General features: G+C 42.9%; 1 protein-coding gene across 2 annotated transcripts in view; it reads right to left on the bottom strand.

Moving 5' to 3' along the window:
- RSU1 (Ras suppressor protein 1) overlaps positions 1 to 23,526 on the bottom strand; it is a 197,841-nt gene that overhangs the window by 123,250 nt on the left and 51,065 nt on the right. For both annotated transcript variants that reach the window (XM_026016013.2, XM_026016022.2), the window contains 4 exons: positions 16,187 to 16,307; positions 8,985 to 9,103; positions 7,249 to 7,331; positions 6,860 to 6,974 (listed from right to left, as the gene is read on the bottom strand). In XM_026016013.2, coding sequence (XP_025871798.1) covers positions 6,860 to 6,974; positions 7,249 to 7,331; positions 8,985 to 9,103; positions 16,187 to 16,307 — 438 coding nt within the window. The remainder of the gene's footprint in view (positions 1 to 6,859; positions 6,975 to 7,248; positions 7,332 to 8,984; positions 9,104 to 16,186; positions 16,308 to 23,526) is intronic.

Below are 23,526 nucleotides of genomic sequence, written 5' to 3'. Positions count from 1 at the left end.
TGAGGTCAAGCTCCACGTCAGGATCTACAATCAGTACAGTCTGCTGGAGATTTCTCTCTCTCCCTTTTCCTCGGCCCTCCTGCTAATGCTTGCTCTCTCACTCTAAAATAAACAAATCTTAAAAAATAAAACAAAACAAAAAACAATAGCAGCAGCAGCCAATGGTCCTTTCCTTGGTTAACCTGGTGTAGTTATCATTATCATGGCTTATGGCAGGAGTTCCATCCCACCTTCTAAATGTAATTTGTGTAATTACACATTTATTACTAAAACTGTGACCCTGGAATTGAATGGATGGCACTGAAAGCCTAACTTCCTACCAGGCCTCTCGGTGCACCCCAAGTGTTTGTCACGTGGAACTGTTCCACCGGGCCTTGCATCACCTCTCCTGACACCTTCTGTGCTGCTTCTCAGCTTCCACACAGGTAGCTAACACACAGCCATTCTTTGACCCACAGGACAAACCAAGCCATCCGTGTACCCCAGAGACTCTGGCTTTTCGACCTTCTCAGTCATTCTTCCTCGCCAGATGCTCAGCAGTAACCGCTTCTCCCTGTCAAACTGGTGGGACTCTGGCAACCACTATGCTTGGACTGTTTGAGATGAGCCCTGGTTTCAAAAAAACAGCCTCTAGATAGTCAAAATTTTATAGTATAAAATCCACCATGTGTGCATGTATTACATGTACACACGCATATATACACACACGCATCTGTGTACCTATGTTCAGTTACTTAATATTTCCTAAGCATTTGTACTTATTCCTCACATGGGGCTAAGTTCTAGGTGTGGATTATTATTTAATTCCCAGAACACAGGATTATGATCTGAGCCGAAGGCAGATGCTTAACTGACTGAGCCTTCCAGGCACCCCCATACAAAGGATTTTAGACTGGTATCTCCCCTCTTTCTTCACTCTGCTCATTCTACAGAATTGTAATTGGAGGGAAATTCTCAATTCCTGACATCACTTACTCTTTGAATGGAATTAGTGTTTGTTTCCACTCTTCACAAATGTGCTAGAAAGGATACATATGCTTCTCATATTTCTGTAATAAAAAATACTACCATTGATTCCTGGCATACAAAGCAGGACACTATGCCAGCTAGCCCCAGGTGTATGTAGCATTGCATACATCCCTCCCACGGGCTGCTTAAATTGGTATAGACAAGGTTCCAACATCTAAAACACTTTGCTTTGCTGCATGCCTAGCTGACCAAGGTGCTCTCCTTCTCTAAAGGCAATTATCTGGGTGACAAACGCAGGAGAGGAGTTCCCAGGATTGTCCAGAAGCCAAGAGACCAAAAATGATCCCAGCAAGAGCAAGTAACTGAACACTGGACAATTTAGCAGAGACCATGCAAAAATGCACAATTCACATCTTCAGTTTCTAAGACGACAGCTAGCTCATGTGCGAGAGAAACTGCAAAAATGGAAGAGAGGCCAGCTCAGAGAGCCACCAGCTCTGACATCACCATGATGTGCCAGTGCTGTCCACTCTGGCACTCCGTCTGTTCACAAGCCTGGTGACATGTGCCCTTCTTTCCTCCCTAGCAATGAGGCCTTTTCTCTATTCCACTCACTAATTCTTCCACTAAAGGAAACCGGGTGAAATTTTACTTAGTCACATTGCTATTCTTTTGAAGAGATTGACTAGTGGCTGAAAATATGGGTCCCAAAGAGACCTTCGGATTCAGAGAGGCTCAGCAGAAGATTTCACCTGTGTGTATTTCCTTTTTCTTTTTCTTTTTTTTTAAGATTTTATTTATTTATTTGAGAAAGAGAGAGAACGAGCAGGGAGAGGGGCAGAGGGAGAAGTAGACTCCCCACTGAGCAGGGAGCCCGACATGGGACTCAATCCCAGGACCCTGAGATCATGACCTGAGCCGAAGGCAGACCCTTAACTGAGACTCCCAGGAGCCCCACCTGTGTCTATTTCCTGCTTTCACTGGAAGAATTAACTGCACATGTCAGGAAAACACTTGTCCTATGAAGTGAAGCATGCCCACTACACTAGCACAGGGGAGCCACGGTGAGGCCAATCGGAGAAAGCCACAGTCCCCAGTTCCTGTCCTGGCCACAAATACCTGCGTGGGAGCAGGCCCACTCAACAAGATCCCCAGTCCTTCAGGCTTTATTTAGTGTTTAGGAACCAGAGAGCTTCGGGGCTCTATCTTCCACAGTCACACCCAAGGAATCTCCGCCACTCAGTGGCATTACATTTATGATGATAATGCCCCAAATCATATACTAGCCCAGACCTCTCTTCCAATTCCAGACCCCACTATCCAGGTGCCCTCTCAATGAGACATCCAGAAGGCATCTCAAACTCAGGACACCCGAACTCAACTCATGACTAGCCTCCCCACCCCCACATCTCCTCTGACCCCTTCCCATTATTTTCCCTGCCCATTTAGCTCCCCAGGCCCAAAGCCTCAGAATCAACCTCTTCTCTCCTCCTCTCCAGAGTCATCACCAATTCCCGGTCATCCTACCTTTGAAATCGACCCAGAATCTGACCATTATCGCCACCTGGGTGAATGCAGAAGGGCTGAATTCCTTCTGGAAGCTTCAAAGGAAAATCCATTTCCTTGGTTTTTTTGGCTTCTGAAGTCTGCCCACATTCTTTGCTCAAGGCCCCTTCCACGTTGGATGTATCACTCCAACCTCTTGACTCTGTCATAACATCTGCGACCACTGTCTCTGACCTTCCTGCCTCCCTCATCCTAAAACTCATTTGGTTACACTGGGCTCACCTCAGTAATCCAGGATAATCTCTGCACCTCAAGATTCTAAATCACGTTGGCAAAGTGCTTTTGGCCATGCAAGTTAACAAATGCCCAGCTTCTGGTGACTGGGATGAGGGCACCTGGGGGCCGTTACTCAGCCTGCCAACACCACCTCACTCAGAGCAAAAGCCCAAGTCCTCACGATGCCCAGCAATTCCCATGTGATCTTGTCCCTATTTCCTAATGAGCTCACCTCTTCCAACCCTCCCCTTGCTCACTGCATTCCAGCCATTGAGTCATGCTGTTCCTTAAAACACATGGCCCATCTCAGGACCTTTGCACTTGCTGTTCCTACTACCAGGAAAGCTCCCTCCCTCGTTTAGGTCTCTGCTTTAAATGACACCAACTTATGAGTGAGGCTTTCTCTGTTGACTCTATGTAACAGAGTAATATCCGCCCCCCCCCCCCAATTGGGACACTCCTTTCCAAGCTAATTTTTTTTGCAGAGCATTATCATCTGATATGCTATCCATCCATCCACTCATCTGCCCTCCTCCACTGCAGGATCACAGGGGAGTCCGTCCCTTGTCAGATCTCCAAGAAATAAGCATAAAGCTGGGGCCCAACAAGCAGTTGATGAATAAGTGAATTTTACTTTAATAGAAAGTAAGTTCCTTGGAGACAAGAACCAGCCTAACATAGAAACTTAATGAATATCTGAATGAGAATGAAAAAATGAATGGGTGAATGACAGACCAGTTTGCATCTAATTATAGGCATATGGACCAACATCAAATCAAGGGCATTACTGTTTAGGAATCAGACACAACAGGTAAAGTAACTTATTCAGGGACTCACAGAAGTGAAGGAACATAATTACATAGAAAAAATTCCAGCCAAGCCCCTGACTTTATTCTGCTGTGTCCCTCAACATTTCAGACCTGACAAGTCAGAAGTCATCTGGATACCCTTGCTTGGTTCAAATACTCTTACCAACAAGGCTTCAAGTTGTTAAACTCCAAATTGATTTTTTAAAGGAAATGTCACCGGAATCTCAAAAGCACTTGCTTCGCTTATTTCAATACGTAAAAATATGAACATACAGAAGAGAGACCCTCATCCACACATGAAGATGTACCCAGGAGCAAACCTGCAGCCAGGGGGATGCTGTAGGGACAGAGAGAACCCACCACAAGCTCATCAGTCCCCAGCACTGCTCGTCAGCCAGACAGGGCAGCTCCAGAGGCTCATCTTAGCTACCGAGGACAAGTCAAACCAAAGACATTCCCACTGTGGCTGGACGGCTGCAGGATGGGGAGAACCCCAAGACAACACAACCGCCCCAGCCCTGGGAACTGCAACTGTCACCGAGGGCATCCCTTCTGCATTTTGCAGTGTTATTACAGCCCTGCTGCTTACCACCAGCCCCGCCGGCCACGTGACTGCCACACTGTAGCAGCTCTTCTCCTGCCACTTGGGGAAGGGAGCCAGCACTGGGCTTTATTCACACTTGGAAACCGCTTTCTGGGAATCCTTTGGCTGGCAAAAATGGAAATGAGAACACTACCAGTGGTTAGGAATACTGACTCGGAAAATAGGCTGACAGGGTTCAAATCAAGCCTCTATGACTTGATAGCTGTGCCCCTATGGCTGTCCCTAAGCTCCCGTCTTCTCACCTTTCAAAAGTGGGCTTATGAGTCTTATGACAATTACTAGAGATATAGAAAGAAAAGTACCTGTCACAGCGCTTTGGTACAGGAGACCTTAATACATACTGGCTACTCTAACAGTGATTTTTATATTAATATTTATATTATTCTTGATTCTAAAAAAGAAATCGCCATTCAAAAATAAAGAATACATATGTCTTTATCTTTAGTTTGTAACAGAAACTCCCAGGGGTTCATCATTTATTTCCAGCTAAGTATTCGCCTATAATTAGGGAAAGCTGCCACGAGGCAGATGCTGAGATTAAGCTTTCCTAGGTATGGCTTAAAAAATAAAATCATTTAGTAACTTTCTCAATTCTACTCTTGAATTAAAAAAATACATAATTCGTTATTGGAGAGTGTAACAGAAATGTTAGATAAATATGACTAGATGTTGTATTTAAATAGCATAAGTGACTTAAGATTTCAAAATATGTAAGTACATATGTAGGTGTTCACCCAGGTTTATTTTTTAACAAAGTATCATCTGACAGAAATCTCTGAATAATGCCCTACATTGCCTCTTTGCTTGAAAAAAGAAAATAAAATAAACTTAAAAAAAATTTCTCCTAATCATAATAACCAAGGTAGCATGGAGTGAGCTTTTCCAAACTACATAAGAAATAGTCCTGGGGCACCTCCGTGGCTCAGTCAAAGTGTCCAACTCTTGATTTAAGCTCAGGTCAAGCTCTCAGGTTTGTGAGACCGAGCCCCACACTGGGCTCCACATACAACAGAGTCTGCTTGAGATTCTCTCCTTCTTCCTTTATCCCTTCCCCCACCCATATGTACACACAGGCGCGTTCTCACTCACTCTCTAATAAATAAAATTAAAAAAAAAAAAAGAATTAGTCTCATACATGGAGAATCTGATTCAGTAGGTAAGGGAAGAAGTAGGTACCTGTATTCTGCAAAAGCCTCCCAAGTATTACTAACAGTAACCCCTACTATTAACAATCATTGTACAAATTTTCTTTTGACAAGGAGTTCTGTGTCTTACAACTTTTGCAAAGATCTTTTCTTTGTAGCCTCCTAATAAAGTGAGATGTGTCTACTTGTAAGTCCATGAAGAGAGGGGCTGAGCTACTTTGCAGTCCTTGAAATCAGAACAAACTCCTCTAGGCTTTTTACAACTATAAAGTTGCTGATGAGGATGGACTAAGGGGGGCTGAAACTTTGTTCCATGAAATCACGTGAATGCTTTTCCTTTAGACCAGGACTGCTCCACAGAACATTCTGGCTGACGGAAACGTTCTGTACTTGTGTTTCCCAAGGGGTAACCATGAGCCACCACATGTGGCTCCTGAGCACTGGAAGTGTGGCTTGTGGCTTCTATACCTGGAAGGATTGCTCTGGCTGTGCATGGCCATCCCAACACCTTGCTGAGGCCCTCATTTCATTAACCCGTTCAGTAGTGATTCCTTAAGCACCCCACCTCAAGCCTAGCACATGGCAAGCATGGGGCACAGGGCAGGGAGCAAATACAAAACCCCACCCTCCTCTCCTTGTGCTTACATTCCAATTAACAATAACTGGCACCGCTCTTTCATATCACCAGACTCCTTTGAGGTACTTGCTCCAAAAACTCTGGGTTAAATGTGTTCTTTTTAAATTATGGTATCTTGAAGCAGAAAAGCCAATATTCATAGCCTGCGAAACAATACAGCTCAATGGAATGAAGAAGTCAGAGGATACAGAGAGTCTGTATGAGCAAAGAGAGGCAAATGTATAAAACCTTTCCAGAGGGGTAGAATAATCCTCAGCCAGAGAGTAACAGGTTTGAACGATATGATACTTTTGAGGGAGGTCAGAAGCCCGCTCTGGTCCTGGTGAATTAGCAGGGAGAGGATTAGGAGGCATCCGCCACAGGAGCAGGACCAAGGGATTCCCAGCTGGAACCCACTTAACAATTCCCTATCTATGACTCCCTGGAAATGGAGTCAGAAGAGAACCAAAGGCATGACCAGAAAAGGTATTTCACGCAGCTGTAACAAATACTTTATGTAGTATGAGTTTTCAAGGGATTGAAAAAAATTAAAAGATTTTAAAAAAATAAAGAGTGATGGTTTGATTAGAACATTTTTAAGAATCGTCAGCTGGCACACAAGGAGCCTCAGACAAGACCATTACTGCTCAGCTCGGGCTCTCCTCCCTGCCCCGGGCAGGGGCCACGCTGGCTGGTCCTACATCAGCACTTTCTCCAAGCCTGGGTGCCATGTGGCTGCTGAACACGGCCACAGGACAGGTCAAGCCCCGAGCAGCTGAACCCTGGTCAAGGACAAACGCTCATAGACACGATCAGAACAGGCACCTCAGTGGAGGCTGTTTGCCAAGAGGAGAGAGGGTTGTTCAGAATTGGCGCATGTGGATCATTGTTATTAATTAAACCCCAAATTGAGATCATTCGTCAGCAACCTTACCTAGTTCTGGGGGCAGAACGGTCAGGCGGTTCCCCTGAATGTGGAGTTCCTTAAGCTGAGTAAGCTCCCCGATTTCTTTAGGCAGCGAGATCAGGTCGTTATCCCTAAGGCTGAGCTAAATGTAAGAAAACAAGGAGTTGTCAGAACAGTGTTCACGTCAAGAGGCGCTCAACAGAAACTCTCGTCCTTTTCCGTGCCCTCTCTCTCCTTTGAAGGCTCAATCCTTTCAATTTATTTACAAGTGCCTGCAGATGAACGAGAAGCAGGAGCAGGAGGAGTGGTTGATTCCTGCAAAACAAACCACACTCCTGCTCAAATTGACTTGATTCTACTCTTACAAGGGCTGCAGAACTGAATTGATTTTCTAAGAATTTAGATAAATTACTTACTATCTGCAACTTTGTGAGCTTCCCAATATCTGGCGGCAGGATTTCAAAATCGTTGTCACTTAGATAGAGTGCACGCAGGGTGGCTGCAAATTAAACAGCAATATATAAACAGGGTGGCACGGAATCCAACCATTTGAGGTCTGATCAATACAAGGGAGTCAGCTTTGATTAATAACCTGGGCTTGGTGAAAAGCCTGTGACACACCTAGGGCTCACAATAATAAGAAGCAGGTCAAACTTAGATTTACTGGCTTATTGTGGGGCTGGTGTGTGCAGGAAAACATCTATATACAAGAGGACTGACACAATTAACAACTCTGGGCACCAGCAGTTTTTGGCACAGAGCTTCAAGACACTCTCAAAAATGATAGCGATATTTCTTCTATTATTTCTGATTCACATTTATGCTTTGCATCCGAAGCATAACCAAGAAAACCAGGGTCACCTGTATCAATGCTCAGAGCAAAAGAGCTGTTATTTAAATGCAAGTATGTTAAAAATAAATAATTAAAAGGCTTTCAGGTGAGGAAGACCATAATCACAGTTCATTGTTTCTGTAATCAGACTAATTATTGTTAATTATTTCTATAGCCTTAGCAACAAAAATAAGTGAAGACAAAAATAAGGGGCTAACATAATGACATGGAGTTTTAAAACAGAGAAACCTTAACTTAGAATATCAGAATTTTTCAAATCAGAAATTTGTTCACAATATCACACAGTGATAACATGACCCCCAAACTACGGAATGAGAAACTTCTAAGGCATCTTTTTAAATCCCTAACCAAACAGGAAAAGTATCATCAGATGTCTATTTTGTTTGCTTACAGGTATTCAATTACATTCTAATGTTTTAAAATTTGACACAACTCTATGTCAATATACACAGCAAAATTTCCTTCATGGCCCAGGAAAATATTTTAGAATTGGCTCCATGTGTTTGAGAAAGTCTGGGAGAGAGAATATGCATAAAGTTATAAAAGAAATTTTGGAGACAAGCTCAGAAAATGCAGAATCTCTGGATGCCATACGTGTCACTATTTGGAGAAACAGAATACTCATTTAAGGAAAGCAACTCTCTCCTAAATATTTCGTGAGTTCTGGGAAAAATCTATTTTTCCTCATTTTTAGGAGTATCTGCAGCCAGAAATTTGGTTGCATAGAATACAGGTGAAAAGATAAAGTCTGTTTATCTGTGAAAAACGATTTCTTGATGTTTGATTGCATACTACAGACAAAATAGACTACATCAATGAAAGTACCTTTTAAAAGACTTAAAACAAGAATCCTGCTTGGAAATGTCAAAAATTCTGTTACTGGTTTATTAAGGAACATTTTTATAAATAATTGGTTGGAATATCTTTGGGGAAATAGTTTACAAAGAGTTACCAGCAACATGCGAGGACACATTCGTTATTATATTTCTTTGGCATGCTCTTTAAAAAGAAAGTTAAGTTCTTGAGCTAAATGTGAGACTTGATCTCATTTAGGTACATAATCTCTATCCGGAAGTTAATATGACATTACTAAGTCCACTTGAGCGCAATGGTGTCAGGTAACTATATATCAAATATACATACTGCTGAGCTATGAAGGAATATTCAAAAGAAATGTGTGAAGAAAAAAATATATACGTCCAATAATTTCTCTTGGAGTTTGGGCCCTGGCAAATAAATTTCACTTTCGGAACGCAAAGTACCATTTTAAGGAGATTTATAGAATTAAAAGTTTCTTACTAAGGTAGAAGAAGTTTCCGGGAAGAGAATTTTCATTCAAGTTGTTGTAAGTCAAATCAAGGACCTCAAGAGCTGGGAGAGAGCCAAATCCTCGAGGCAAAGTGTTTAGTCTATTCATGCTGTGGTTGGAGGGGGAAAAAAAAATCCAAGACGTCACACATAAAACATATGTTCAGACAATACTCACATCACCTCTGTGTCACAAGCCTAAGAGCCGTGTATGAGGACTAAAGCTCAGAAGAGGCCATAATTCTGCAATAACACTTTATGTTCTTTTAATCAGTACAGTAATTGTAGTCGGAGAATCTCGATGGTCATGGAACGTTTGAAAACGTCTTCTCATTTTCTGCAGTGGTGATGCTCAGTAACTGTGGTACACAGAAACCTCAAACACAGCAAAGTGTCTGTCCTTCTAGAGAAAAACTTCCTCACGCATGTAGCAATAATAACTCATCAAAAGATAAAGAGTAAGCTTTGTAGTTTTTAGATGTTGGCTTTATTTCATTTATTCCTCCCAAAGGAAGAAAAAAAAATCACTTTTTTTTTGTCCTGCAACTAACATTCAAAATGATCTCCACAATGGTGGCTGCCAGGGCCTGAAGGAGGGGGAAATGAGTTGTTGTTGTTTAATGGATATAGAGTTTCAGTTTTACACAAGAAACTTCTGGAGACGGGCTACACAACAATGTGAATATACTTAATGCTACAGAATCGTACACTTAACAGCGGTTATGGTGGTAAATTTTACGTCAGTTGTATTTCACAATAACTGGAAATAAAATATATATACATACCTCCAATGAAATCTAAGGAAAATATATTTTCTATTACTTTCTTATTTTAAGACCCTTCTTAATGTGATTCCCTTTGAGCATACTTAAAAAAGGATTTAAAAAAAGGTTTTTTTTTAATCTAATAGAACCTGGCAGATATTGAAAGGTTGGAGGGACTGTGATGCTAAAATAATTCTGAGACCTCAAGCATTCTCTTACTAGATGCAATCCTGTCCACACCTGCCAACCACCCACCGGCTGGGCTGCACAAGAGTGAGCTAATGGCACAAGGAGAAACTGAGAGAAAAGTAATTTCTACCCCCTGGGTAGAAAAGTCATTGCTTACCTTTACACTGAATAAAATAACTTCCATGACCATTTGCTGTAATGACAACAACTGGTATTTTCTACCAATTTACAATCTGTGAAGCATATTTATATCAAGTATTCACTGGAATCACCAAAACTATGACATAATACAGGCAGGACAACGCTTCCAATGATCTGGTTAATGCTGATGTGAATGAAGTAACAAGGATTTCGAACTCACCTGAAGAGGGTGACAGATGTCTGACAGCACCTGGCACCTCACAGAGGCAAAGGCACTCTAATGCAAGGTGCTGAGTAAGTTGAAAGAAAAATCACAGGTCACCTGTGTGGCTCTGTGGTTGAGCATCTGCCTTTAGCTCAGGTCGTGATCCGGGGGTCCTGGGATCAAGTCCCACATCAGGCTCCCCACATGGAGCCTGCTTCTCCCTCTGCCTAGGTTTTTGCCTCTCTGTCTCTCATGAATAAATAAATAAAATTTTCAAAAAAAATCAGAACTAGTGGGAAAAGCACATTAGTTTCTTTCTTTAAACATTGCTCTAGGGCAGCCTGGGTGGCTCAGCAGTTTAGCGCCGCCTTTGGTACAGCGCATGGTCCTGGAGACCCAGGATCGAGTCCCACGTCAGGCTCCCTGCATGGAGCCTGCTTCTCCCTCTGCCTGTGTCTCTGCCTCTCTCTCTCTCTCTCTCTCTCTGTGTGTGTGTGTGTCTCTCATGAATAAATAAATAAAATCTTTTAAAAAATAAAAAATAAACATTGCTCTAAGTTACCCATTTTTGAAAATCACCACTGAAGTTTTTCTTTCCAAACACGGTAGGAGACTTTTGAAAAGTAAGGTGCAGGAAAGCCTGGGTGAGCCCTCCTTTGGAGGGAAGAGGCATCTCACACGAGAGGGAGCGTTTCCAGCCCACCTCCAGCCCAGAGTGAGCCTGACAGTGTCCACCTCCTGGTGGCAAGAACCTCCCAAACTGAAAGTTCTTTTTCTCAAGTGAGAAACCAATCCTCCCCAAAATGTCAAGAACGCTGCAGAGCCCGGCCCCGCCCAACCCCCCCCCTGCCCCCACCAGCTGACAGCAGTGACAGCAGGAAGCCCTCACAACAAGAGGGACCAGACGTAGTGCTGGCTGTGGACCAAGCCAGGAGCAGCAGGGACTACAGGCCGCTTCTCTGGACACCAGCAACTGTGGGGTCACCTGTGGGGTCTGCACCTGTGGGACGGCTGCTCCTGGGGCTCCTCCGAGAGCGCCGGCCCTCTAGAGCCAGATTAGATGAGCCGTCCGGCTCCTGTGCCACTGGCTGGGTGACCATAGGCAAGCGGTCTGCTTCTGAGACCCAGTTCCTTCAACGGCAAAATAAGGACAGTGATACTTTCCTAGCAGGACCGGCAGGAGGATGACAGCTGAAAAATCTGAAGCATGTAGTTAAGATCTGTGGCTCACCGATGGTTCTCCAGCAATGAGAGCTATAACTACAGTTATTTCTCAGGAAGTGATTGGGAAAGATTGTGCCTCCGCCTCAAGCAGGTAAGCACCCCCTGTGAGAAGAGAAGACCACTGTGGGCAGCCTGAATTGCCAAGTGCAGTTTCCTGTTTGTGTCCTGCCAGTTGGCCCTCACATCACTTCCAGGGTTCACAAAGTCGCTTATGGTTCATTTGTGCCACAGTGGTATAAATTCTTTCACCTGCCCCTGAACATTTTTCTAGGGTGTTCTGGAAATGGGAAAGTGCCTGCGTATGACATAGAAATTTATAAAACCAGAGAGTTAAAGGTTGGTCAGCATCTTTTTTCTTTTTTCTTTTTCAAAAGCTAGGAAGGCCCTTATTTAATGCCTCCCTTCTGGAACGTTCTGATCTCCAGAGGTCCTTCTTGTTTCAATAAAACCATCTTTGCTAAAGTTAACAATTTTTCTCACACCCGGAGTGACCTGCTCACACTTAGCCAAAAACAAAACAAAACAAAACAAAACAAAAAAACCCCACAAAACATTCTTGAAAATTCAACACTGTACTTTGTGAAAACTCAATTTCACGAGATGAGCTCTAGCATCTCAATGGATTAAAGATTATTACAGAGGAGCTAGCCATGGTGCTACTGCTGTCAGATTATCCCAGAAATAATCACCAACAAGGAGCCAATGTGGTTTTACATTTTGTGGAAATGAATTCCATAAAATGAACCACATTTAAAGTATTAAAAACATCATGCAAACTTACTTATTCCAGTGGCCTAAAAATCATTTCAGGTTTTCCCATCATGAGAATAAACAGCAAATACCACATAAAACTTTAAAAGCAACTTCTGATTGAGCATGCTGTTTGGAATCTGCCTATGTGTGGCCTCAATGTTCTGTGTGAACAGAACATTTTTAATTTAATTTTTATTTTAATTCCACTATACTTAATATCCAGTGTTATATTAGTTTCAGGTATGCAATATAGTGATTCAACAGTTCCACACATCACCCTGTGCCCATCACAAATGCACTCCTTAATCCTCACCACCTGTTTCACCCATCCCATCCCCCTACTCACCACCCACCTCTCCTCTGGTAACCATCTGTTTGTTCTCTACACTGAAGAGTCTGTTTCTTGGTTGGTCTCGGTTTTTCTTTGATCATTTGTTTGTTTCTTAAATTCCACGAGTGAAATCATACAGTATTTGTCTTTCTCTGACAGACTTATATCACTTAGCATTATACTCTCTAGATCCATCCATGTTGTTGCAAGTGGTAAGATTTTATTCTTCTTTATGGCTGAGCAATATTCTATTGCACGCATGCACACACACACACGCGCACACACCACTTACTCTTCATTCACTCATTCATCTACTGAGGAGGCTTGAGTTGCTTCCACAATTTGGCTATGATAAACAGTGCTGCAATAAATATAGGGGCACATATTATCTTTTCAAATTAGTGTTTTAGTTTTCTTTGGGTAAATACCCAGTAGTGAGATTCCTGGATCATAGTATAGCTCTATTTTTAACTTTTCGAGGAACTTCCATATTGTTTTCCACAGAGGCTGCACCAGTCTGCATTCCCACCAACAGTGCATGAGGGAGGGTCTTTTTTTCCCACATCTTCACCAACACTTTTGTTTCTTGTGTTTTTTACGTTAGCCATTTTAACAGGTGTGAGATGATACCTCACTGTGATTTTGATTTGCATTTCTCTGATGATAAATGATGTTGAGCATCTTTTCATGTGTCTGTTGGCCATCTAGATGTCTTCTTTGAAGAAATGTCTTCACATTTCACGAAGAATGTTCGTGTCTTCTGCTTACTTAATTGATTATTTGGTTTTTTGGTGTTGAGTTTTTGGTTTTTCAGTATCTCCCATGTGTATAATTTTTATTTGAGCTGCTTACTCTGAGGAGTCCACTATGATAGGCCTTAAACAGGGCTATATAGGTATAATTCTTGATGCCATTTGAGAACAGAAATATCCTTTACTGAAACTCATATTAATTCCTCTCCCAGAGAACTAAGAATTTTTGTTCAAACTTTGACAACCCCATCTATGTGGCTATATAAGTAAATACAGAAGGATTTACATAATCAATAGAATACTGAGAGCCAAAAAATGCGGATGGCTCCGAAGACAAGAAAGACAGAACTAAGATGCTTTTGATTAAAATAAAAAAAAAAAAAACACTTTATAACTCTGTCCTAAGGTACCTCCAACCCATCCTGACCTCTAGCTCTACCTACCCTAATCTCCCCTCCACATGACCTTTCACACAAAAAAAACAACTTTTTCTCATACCTGCTAGTTGGTTGTAAAAACTCCTCACTGGTCAGCAGGATAAAACCAGGGCTCCTTCACTTGGCACACAGGGCCCTTCACTGCTTCCCTGCCATTACAGACATTTGTTTAACATCTGTTTCCCCAACTGTGACATACACTCCATAGAGACTGGATGGCTACTACCTAGGCCAGCACTTGGCACACAACTTGGAGGGCAGGAAGTACCCAGTAAATAAACACTGACAGCCCTACTTCTTTGTCAGGCCTCACCTCTTACCTTACTGCTCCCTGCCTCACACTTTACACTCAGTGACACTCAACAACTCGCAATTCCTGGAACCTGTGGTACTCTGAGCTTTTCATTCATTCATGTCATTCCCACAGGCCTTCCCTCCTCCTTCTGAGGAGAAATTTGTTTTCATGTGTCAGGTTTCGGCTCGAATACTGCCCTCTGTAGGAAACCTCCAGAGAACCTCACCTGTTGGCTAATGAACGCTCTAGTCTCTGTCTCCACTGCCTTCAATGGCCCAGCCATTTGCAGTCAATGCTCCTTTACCGCTAGCTCTTGCCCCAATACTTAAGGCCAGGGACTGCCATTTTCACCACTGAGCCCCAACACAAGCAAGGTTCCTGACACAGATCAGGTACTTACACAGTCATGAAATAAATCAAGTAAAACGATGATGATGGTGTAGTGGTGGTGGTAATAGCTACCCCTTACATACTGCTTACTACACGTTGCCACATACAGCTCCTAGCGCCTTGTATATAAATAACTTGTTAAACACATGAATCAACAAATTAACAGTAAGAATGTATCAAGCTTTTGTTAAAAAAGATCTTATTTATTTGAGAGAGTGAGAGTGCGCTTGAGGAGCACAAGGGAGGGCAGAGGGAGAGGGAGAAGCAGACTCCCCGCTGAGCAGGGAGCCTGACTCCGGGTTCCATCCCAGGACACTGAGATCATGACCTGAACCAAAGGCAGACGCTTCACTGACTGAGCCACCCAGAAGCCCCAAGAGTGTATCGAGTTTTGTACGTCTAATATACACATCTAGTTTTAGCTTCTGGCTTACGCACAAATTAAGCATTAGGAACTTAATAATTTTCAAAACAAAGATATAAATGAAGGATCCTTTCTTTTCTGCTTTGCCAAATGGATGTACAATCTCCATATCTGGAGGGGGATAAAAGTCATCTGATTTAAGTGATGTCTCCCCTCCTTCTGGAAGCTCTACTTCCCCCTCAGACATGAGGAAAAAGAATGCTCATGGATCTTTCCAAGATTATCTCTTAACCAGAGTGAACGTAAAATGAGTGTCTAATCAAACTCCCTGTGGAAAGAATGAGCTCAACTACAAATCATTCCATGAATAAGGGTTTTTTTTTTTTTTTCATGATTGCTTCCTATTAAATTGATAAATACCTGGCCGGCTTCTATCACTACTCCATGTAAATCACTAACTAAACTAGAGCATTTAATGGCTATAATTTAATGAACAGATGACTTCACACAGCAGATGAAGCATGAGTGGGCAGCTCTGTCTAACAGCAACAACAGTGAAGCTGGAATTCAGAAGCTCAAGTTCTGGTAGCATCAATGGTGCTTGACAGACGGCTGTGAACCTCAGGAAATGGGGTTCTCTGCCTAGCTCGGTCACCAACCTTAGGGCAACTGAAGCTCTCAGAAAGGGCTCAGCTTCCACTCCATGACATGAAAGCAATACTGCCCGCCCGCCCTCCCTCATAATCGTCAAGAGGATCAAATACTAGCATGAGGCCTCTGAAAACTGTAGAGCAATACACGGTATTATTATTATTATTCACTGCTGCCGTTCCTGCCACCTCAGCTGAATCAAACCTCCTCTCTTCACCTCCACATAAAGAAAGAGGATTATAACCTCTCAAATATATAAAAGAATTTTAAGAATAAATGAAGTAGTGTTCGGAAATGTATCCCCCACTCACCTTCCATAGAAGGAAGGTGCTTTGTAAAGGATTAGTACTTAATACAGAGAGAAAAATCAATCATATTACAACTGGTCTGGGCAGTTAATGCTATGCAAGGAAGTCCCTTCCTGGTTAACATTAACTGGAATAAAATTTTGTTGGAAACAAAATATGATTTAAAAAAATCGCTTATTGTACCAACAATTAGCTTTTCAATTACTTCTTAAATTGATATCCACTAATGCAGGCCATTGAGAAGAGGTATTGAAACAATAAAAGTTTTGTTAAAAACCTGCAAAAGAGAAAGGAACTGGAGGTCAGGGCCCCCTATGTGATAGTATAACCCACTCCCTCCCCTATCCAGAGCCTGCCCACCCCACCACTCCCTCCTTGCCGATACTCACCCCAGGTTCAGGTGTTTGAGCTTTTGAAGGCTGCTGATCTGTGTGGGCAGCTCCTCAATCTGGTTATTAAAAAAGTTAAGCACTTCCAAATTCTTCAGCTCTGCTATGTTTGGTGGCACAGCTACGGAAACAAAATTGCTGAGTGTGAATACAGGAACCCCGCTCCTCGCAAGGAATGCCAGCAACACATTTTGTTTTTCTTTCTCAGGAAAGAGAGATGAAACTCGAATATGACCATCTGATTCACATATACATCTTATTTTTTGTAAGTTTTTCTTAGGTTAGTAACTCAGTAGAGTAAAAATGAAAATGTTTCTTCAAAGGGCAAAAGAGAATTTCAGGGTGCCATAAACAGCCCGTTGGTGAATATTCCCAAGCATAAATGCTTTTATAATTGTCATACAATGTCTCATAAGCATGACAGTTTTCTTTCTCTTGGTTTTTTTGCACCTCCACCCAAAGAAAGACTGAAAACTCCACATCCTTCCAGGGTAATGATACATTCGTCAAGCTGTTTCAATAGTCTGATATCTGAAGAGCAGTTCTCTTAACACCACCACACTAAATCACAATGTAAGTTCAACCTTAAGTGATGAAATATTCAACCTACCTCATTTATGATTTTTGACTTCTGGCCTTTACATCTTGATCAACACACACACACACACACACACACACACACACACACACACACACAGCATTTAAGTCAGACTGGCAACAGATCAATGCATTGTTATTACATAGAAATATGAAAAACCAACTCAGTAGCATGATGTGAATACCAGCATGCAGATCAAAGGTTAAAATAAGCCAGTGTGGGCCTAAAAGAATCTTCCTTCTGTGGAATATATCCTTACAAATATCAATATAAAAGCCAATGGCATCTTTAGCTCACAAGTACTAACTCTCCAGTGGTGGCAGAAAGACTTTCAAAGGAGGGTAGTTTATCTGTCCCCATCATTGATTCAGTCTTCTACAAATACTTGTTATTGGCCATCAGCTTGTCCATGGTTCACATCAATTCTAACACCAAGCCTACTCAGGATACTGACCCCACTGATCTGGGCCCTAGGTACAGCATAAGAAAGTGTCATGTCATGCCTTCTGTGAGTACATTCACTTCTGGTCCCAAGAGCACCCTCTGGGGAGTATTCCAGAAGACTGGGAAAAAACCGGGAGCACCTCTGCTTAGAGCCACTACATAGGTATATATAAAATTCCAAACAGACATCTAAAATATTTCAGGAGGTAGCCATTGCAAGAACTCCCTTCCGAACAGAAGAGGACAGGCACATTGCTCATTACAGTTCTGAGTCCTCAATTTCAGCTTTCTAAAATGTCTGAGGTATCGGTGACCTGACTTCTTTTAGAGGGAAGGCGGCTTGGTTAAAAGGCAAGGGAAATGCTTTTGCTGGAGGAAGGGACTGTGAAGAATATGAATCAGTCTGGATTCAGACACTTGGGAGGTGGCAGTGGTCCAGATGGAAAATGAGCAAGGCGTGGATTAGTTACTCAAGAGGCTGGATTGGGACTGGAGATAAAAGGATAGGTTTTAATGGGAAATGAAGGCAGCTGGAAATTACCTCCCGAAACTGTACTCTTGGATACCAACACGAATGCATATGAGCCCTACCTGCACAATTTGGCCTTAAAAGCACACTCATAGGTGTGTAGTCAGTAACACACTTTCCAGCAAATGAACGGTATTCACTATGGGTAAATGGTCACAAAGAAATTCATCGGGTCTGCTGAGTCTCAGGGTGTTGTCAGCTTACCTGTTTGTTCTCTCCCTACAACACCAAGTGTGTGAAGCACAGCTCTACAGACAAGGACAAGCCTGCTCGGGGGGCCTCACCCCCTTCCCCTTGTTCCCCCTCCAGCTATCACTAAGCATCTCTCACGGCATTCATCTGATTACTTTGAAGAGCAATAAAGAAAGTTAGTGCAACCAGGAGAAAATGATGATCTCAATTTAGCCACAAACCAAGAATAATGCAGCCAGAATTACTGCTGCCTTCCCAAAGTTACTTTGCCAATGCAATTAAATGCTGGTCTGAAGGTATCGCCTTTTTGACAGGATGAGAGATTATTTCACTCTTCTTGCTAAATCAGTCCAATTTAAAACCACAAATTATGCTAAATGTGATTTAGGGCTTTGTTTTGTGGACACAAACAATAACCCTACATTCAATTTACTAAACCTCTCCCAGCCTTCCACGTGCATGTGAATTTTGTGTTGAAGACTCCACTCAAGCTATGAGGGGAAAATATTACCCGGCTAATATTCTCTCTCAACAATTCCCCCCTCCTAGCCATAGTAAAAATCAGAAGCAATTAACATTCAGACCTGGCCAGATGGGATAACATTCACTCTTTCAACCAATATTTAGAGAATGGTTACGATGTGTACAAAGCCACACTTTTAACACTCAACATTTCAATTCTTCTGGGATGAAGTAAGAAAGGCAAGCTATCTCAACAAAGTAAGTTACGAAAGAAAGAGTATCAAAGTCAATAAATGAAAACAGGTCTAGTGTTTGGAAAACAAACTAATTCAAATAAAACTGTCCATAAACAACATTATATGGTCTCATTCATTTGGGGAATATAAATAATAGTGAAAGGGAATAAAGGGGAAAGGAGGAAAAATAAGTGGGAAATATCAGAAAGGGAGACAGAACATGGAAGACTCCTAACTCTGGGAAACGAACTAGGGGTGGTGGAAGGGGAGGTGGGCGGGGGGTGGGGGTGACTGGGTGACGGGCACTGAGGGGGGCACTTGACGGGATGAGCACTGGGTGTTATTCTGTATGTTGGCAAATTATACCAATAAAAAATAAATTTATTATTAAAAAAAAACTGTCCATAAAAAAAAAGTATCCGGTTAACAATATGAGCTGTGCAATAACGAAATTATATACAGATATGACATGAACAAATTCAGCTGCTACGGAAAAAACGGAGCAATATGTCCCCAGTCAGAATACTCTGGTGAAATTTTTCAAGATCTCTGCGTGACGCATTTGCATGAAGTATTTTAAAACACAACTGAACAGTCAGCATTGAGATATTTCTTATTACGCCTCTGCAGCATGCCTTTTCATCAATCAGTCCTGTTTGTGACCGTGACCCCAGCTGTATACACACAGGCTACAGATAACAAGGAGCTGAGCACTCAAGGGAAACGGGAGGGCAGTGTAGGGTGTGGACACGAGGGTCCGGGCTGTACCAGGACCATTCAGAGTTCTCTTCCACCTGGCTTTAACATTCTGCGATTCTCACAAGAGCTGGATGACGGAAATCAATGAAATGGATTTAAATAATGCAACAAATGGGGCCCTCAATTAGGAAGCTCAGTCATGTAGAACTTTGCTTATGACAGAGAATTTAGTATCATTTTCTGTCAAAAGCGACAGCTTTAATTTTGAGACTCCAGTTGCTACTGTTGAGAGAAAGGTCCCCAACCACTCTCAGGTGTTCTCTGGCTCCTCAATGCCACATTCTGCTTTCATCACAGGATCAGATGACCACCGGGAACACTCTTGTCCAGAGCAAAGGTGATGAAGATGTGGTCCTGCCACCAGAGGAGCTACAGCCAGAGACTGGTCTCAAGTTGTCTTCAAGCAGTTACAACTGTTCAGCCGGACACACCCAGCAGGACCCTCTTTCCCTCCAAGGCCTCCTAAGTCTACAGCCGGAATGTTCTTCTAGTTTCATGTGAGAAGCACGCGCCAGCCAGATTAAGCAACCAGCCCTTGCAGGTTTGGGACGGCCCCACAATCAGCAGCCCAAGTCCCTGGGCAGGCTCACAAGTCTGGGCCAGAAGGGGCCTTGCCTGATGTCCTACATTAACAACCGTTGGAAAGCTCCCTCAAGCAGGGAGCCTCAGAAAGCACTTGCTGGACACGCCGGATAGACCAGAGCACTCCAACTGTGTGAAACAGCTGACCCGGTAGCTAACAACAGTCACCTGCCTCCCCGAACAGAAAAACCTCAGTAAACTATTGTTAGGGCAACCAGACCTTCACTTTAGGAGCATTCTGTTTTGGGATAGAAAATTAACAATTCCACAACCAATAATTTATTTTTAAAAGCCTTTTAGTTTATCCACACAAAAATAAATAGCAGAGTATGCTCCGGAGCTGGGCTTCCAACGTGCAATCACTATGGAAAATAGTATAGAGGTTCCTCAAAAAATTAAAACTAGAACTACTGGATGACCCAGCAATTCCACTACTGGGTATTTATCCAAAGGAAATGAAATCACGGTCTCCAAGAAACATCTGCACCCATGTTCACTGCAACCTTATTCGCAATAGCCAAGACACAGAAGCAATGTTAAGTGTCCACCAACGGAAGGACAAGGGCAATGTGGTAATGTATTTACAGAGGAATACTACTCATCCATAAAAAAGGAAACCTGGTTTACAACAACACGGATGGATCTTGAAAGCAGACAAAACCTGTATAATCTCACTTAAATGTGGAAGCTTAAAATACACACACACACACATAAATTCAGAAAACAAGATTAGATTTATGATTACCAGAGTGGAGGACACGGGATAAGGGAACTAGATGAAAGTATTAAGACAGAAAAAGGAGAAAAAGGAAATAAATTTAAATCTAGATTAGTTGAAATTAAGTAAAGTTAATAAATCAGTCTCTTGGTCACACAAACCACATTGCAAGTAGCTAGTGCCTACCATACTGGACAGCACAGAGAGAACATTCCCTTCAGTGCAGAGAGTTCTAGATAGTGCCGCTCTAGGGCAGAAGGCTCACAAACTTTATGGAGTATATCAGAATTACTGAAAGGCTTGTCAAAACATGGACTGGGGGGCATGTACCTCAGAGTTTCAGATTCAGTAGGTTTGAGATGGGGCTTGGTGAGATTCCACATTTCCAAGTTCCCAGGGGATACTGATGCCGCTGATCTGGAGATCATTTTGGTGCAGAAAACTTTTAATTTAGTGGTGACATCAAAATCATTAATCTAATACATTTGTCCCTTACCCCACACAATAATGCTGAGTAAGATCCAAATTAAGACTTCTATGGCCCTCAATAAGTTGAGACTTGGGGTTGATGAAAAGTGGGCAAAAAAAAAAAAAAAAAACAAATAAACAAAAAACAAAAGAACTCTAAATGGCTGATCCACCCATCCTGGGGCTGCAATCCAACCACATACAGTCAACTTTTGCTTCCCCATGCAGCTGGCATCCATCTCATTAGTTCCGATGAAAGAACAAACTAGAGGTCGTATCATCCACAGGCATGGCTGGGCCAGCCGGAGAACACACAAACCCAGGCCCAAGAGGGAGAAATTCTTGCTTATCATTCAAACTAACATAGTCTGGGCTCTTATGGGCAGCTGATCAGCACATAAACAACCCCAACACATAAGTACCACATGCTACTGAAATCTCTAACATGGAAAAAGAGAGATTTTTCAGATTCCCATTTTGAGATGGACTACCCCTCCATGGGACTGGATGAAGCGGCTCCAGAACTAATGAAGCATATCTGTTCACACGACTTCATGGGCCTCCATTCAACAGCATCCACCTTCTCAGAAGACCCCTGCCCCAAATCTTGCCCTTAAAAATCCTCACCTGTAAGCTACTGGGGAATTTGGGACTTTGGGGCATTAGCACACCCCCCTCCCGACCCTGTTCTCTGAGATGGCACCAAACCAACAAAGAGCTTATCTTCCTGCACTGCAAAAGCTCGGTGTCCATTTTTACTGACTGGTGGTGCTTCGGGTGGACACACTCTCATTTGGTTCGGTTATACACACACTGATCTTTATGAAGCCAGTGCAGAGTAGTATGAACAAAGTTCATGGAGAAAAGGTTCTGAACTGGTTCATCAGATTGAGTCACTCAGCAGCAACTTCATCACGACCAATTGCCATCCTTGTAGAGATGCCTTTTGCTATACTTCTGGCCATCGCAACACTGAGAAGTAGATGGAGAATACTGGGTGGACGTGACAGCACAGGCAGACCAGCTGGGATGCAGCCGATCCGGGGGATTCTTGAGCAGAAGCATCTTGTGGCCCCCGAGGCAAAGAAACAAAACCTCAAAAAGTGACAGGCTCTGGGAGCAGCAGGCACCCTACAAAACATAAGGACTGGTGCTCACCGGCGTGCAGCCTACGGAAAGGCCGGTGGGGCAGGCATTGGTCTTTGGAGCCATATGGTTAGCACCGACAGCCGGGCCCTCTTCAGCTACAAAAGGGCAGTAAGAGACCATGCACCACGTTACCACCCACGGCTGCCAGGAAGCCAGAAGCTGCTCAGAACACATGTAGGTTTTCATCATAAGCACAGGCATGAAATCCGGAGTCATGAACCCTTCCCACCACCTCCACCAGACTTCTGAGTAGTCAGAATTACGCTGTGCCTAACTATTTTTGCAGAAGCGCCTAGACTGGCTTCTTTAATCCAGAGATTCTTGCAAAGGAGAGGCGTAGGCTAGGGCATGAAGGCCAAGGGGTTGCTGCCTGCATGCCTCTTTGCAAAACTGAACTCATGGTTCAGCCATTGCCTCCACCACGAGAAACCGGAGAGGAACTGCAAAAGGCCCCAAGTGTACAAAGAGGGAGACTCAGAGCAGGTACCTAATGGGAAACACTGCCCATGGCACACGGCCCAGTGGTGAGCACACTCCCAGCCCAGCAATGGGTGAAACGCTACTATCTCATGCCCATTTCCAGAGACATCTCAGTGCTACTGACCCACCAGCCACAACACCCAAAGACATCACCATATGGGATCAAGCAAAGCAAAATAAATCAGAAAGCACTGCTTCCCCAAACCTGGCATATTTATATTAAATGCAGGAGACTTGAGTGCTGTAACATATGAAAAAGCTCAGTCAGATTTCTGCATGCTTCTGCTGCTTTATAAGATTTCTTTAACAGAAAAGGCTAAGGGAAGGTAGAAGATCGTTCAATGAGGCCAGTTACTAGACCCCTAAGATACAGTGCTACAACAAAGTTATTCAAAAAAGTACAAAAACGACAAGAAAACATCCAAATGAGTGGGATTATTCATTATACACACACCTAGGGAAGAAAGACCACTTAAGAGGAAGGGGTGAAAGCAAAGATTTCTTTGCCCCAATATCTAATGAATATAATACTGAATAACAATTGTTGCCCTATGCCTTGCCTAGACAAGGTGAGAAGAAGCCAAAAGAACATAAACTATGTGAAGTATGACGTTGGGGCAGTCCTGGTCAGAGAAAAAAGCGCAGCCCCTTTAATGCCCAATTCTACTAGCTGGAGACGTTAGTCTATTCCTACCACAGAGGTGATGACTAGACTCATTACAT

This window comes from Vulpes vulpes, chromosome 2, assembly GCF_048418805.1.
Source record: "Vulpes vulpes isolate BD-2025 chromosome 2, VulVul3, whole genome shotgun sequence".
NCBI lineage: Eukaryota > Metazoa > Chordata > Mammalia > Carnivora > Canidae > Vulpes > Vulpes vulpes.
The sequence above is the reverse complement of the archived record's forward strand: the minus strand, read 5'-3'. Positions and strand labels throughout refer to the sequence as shown.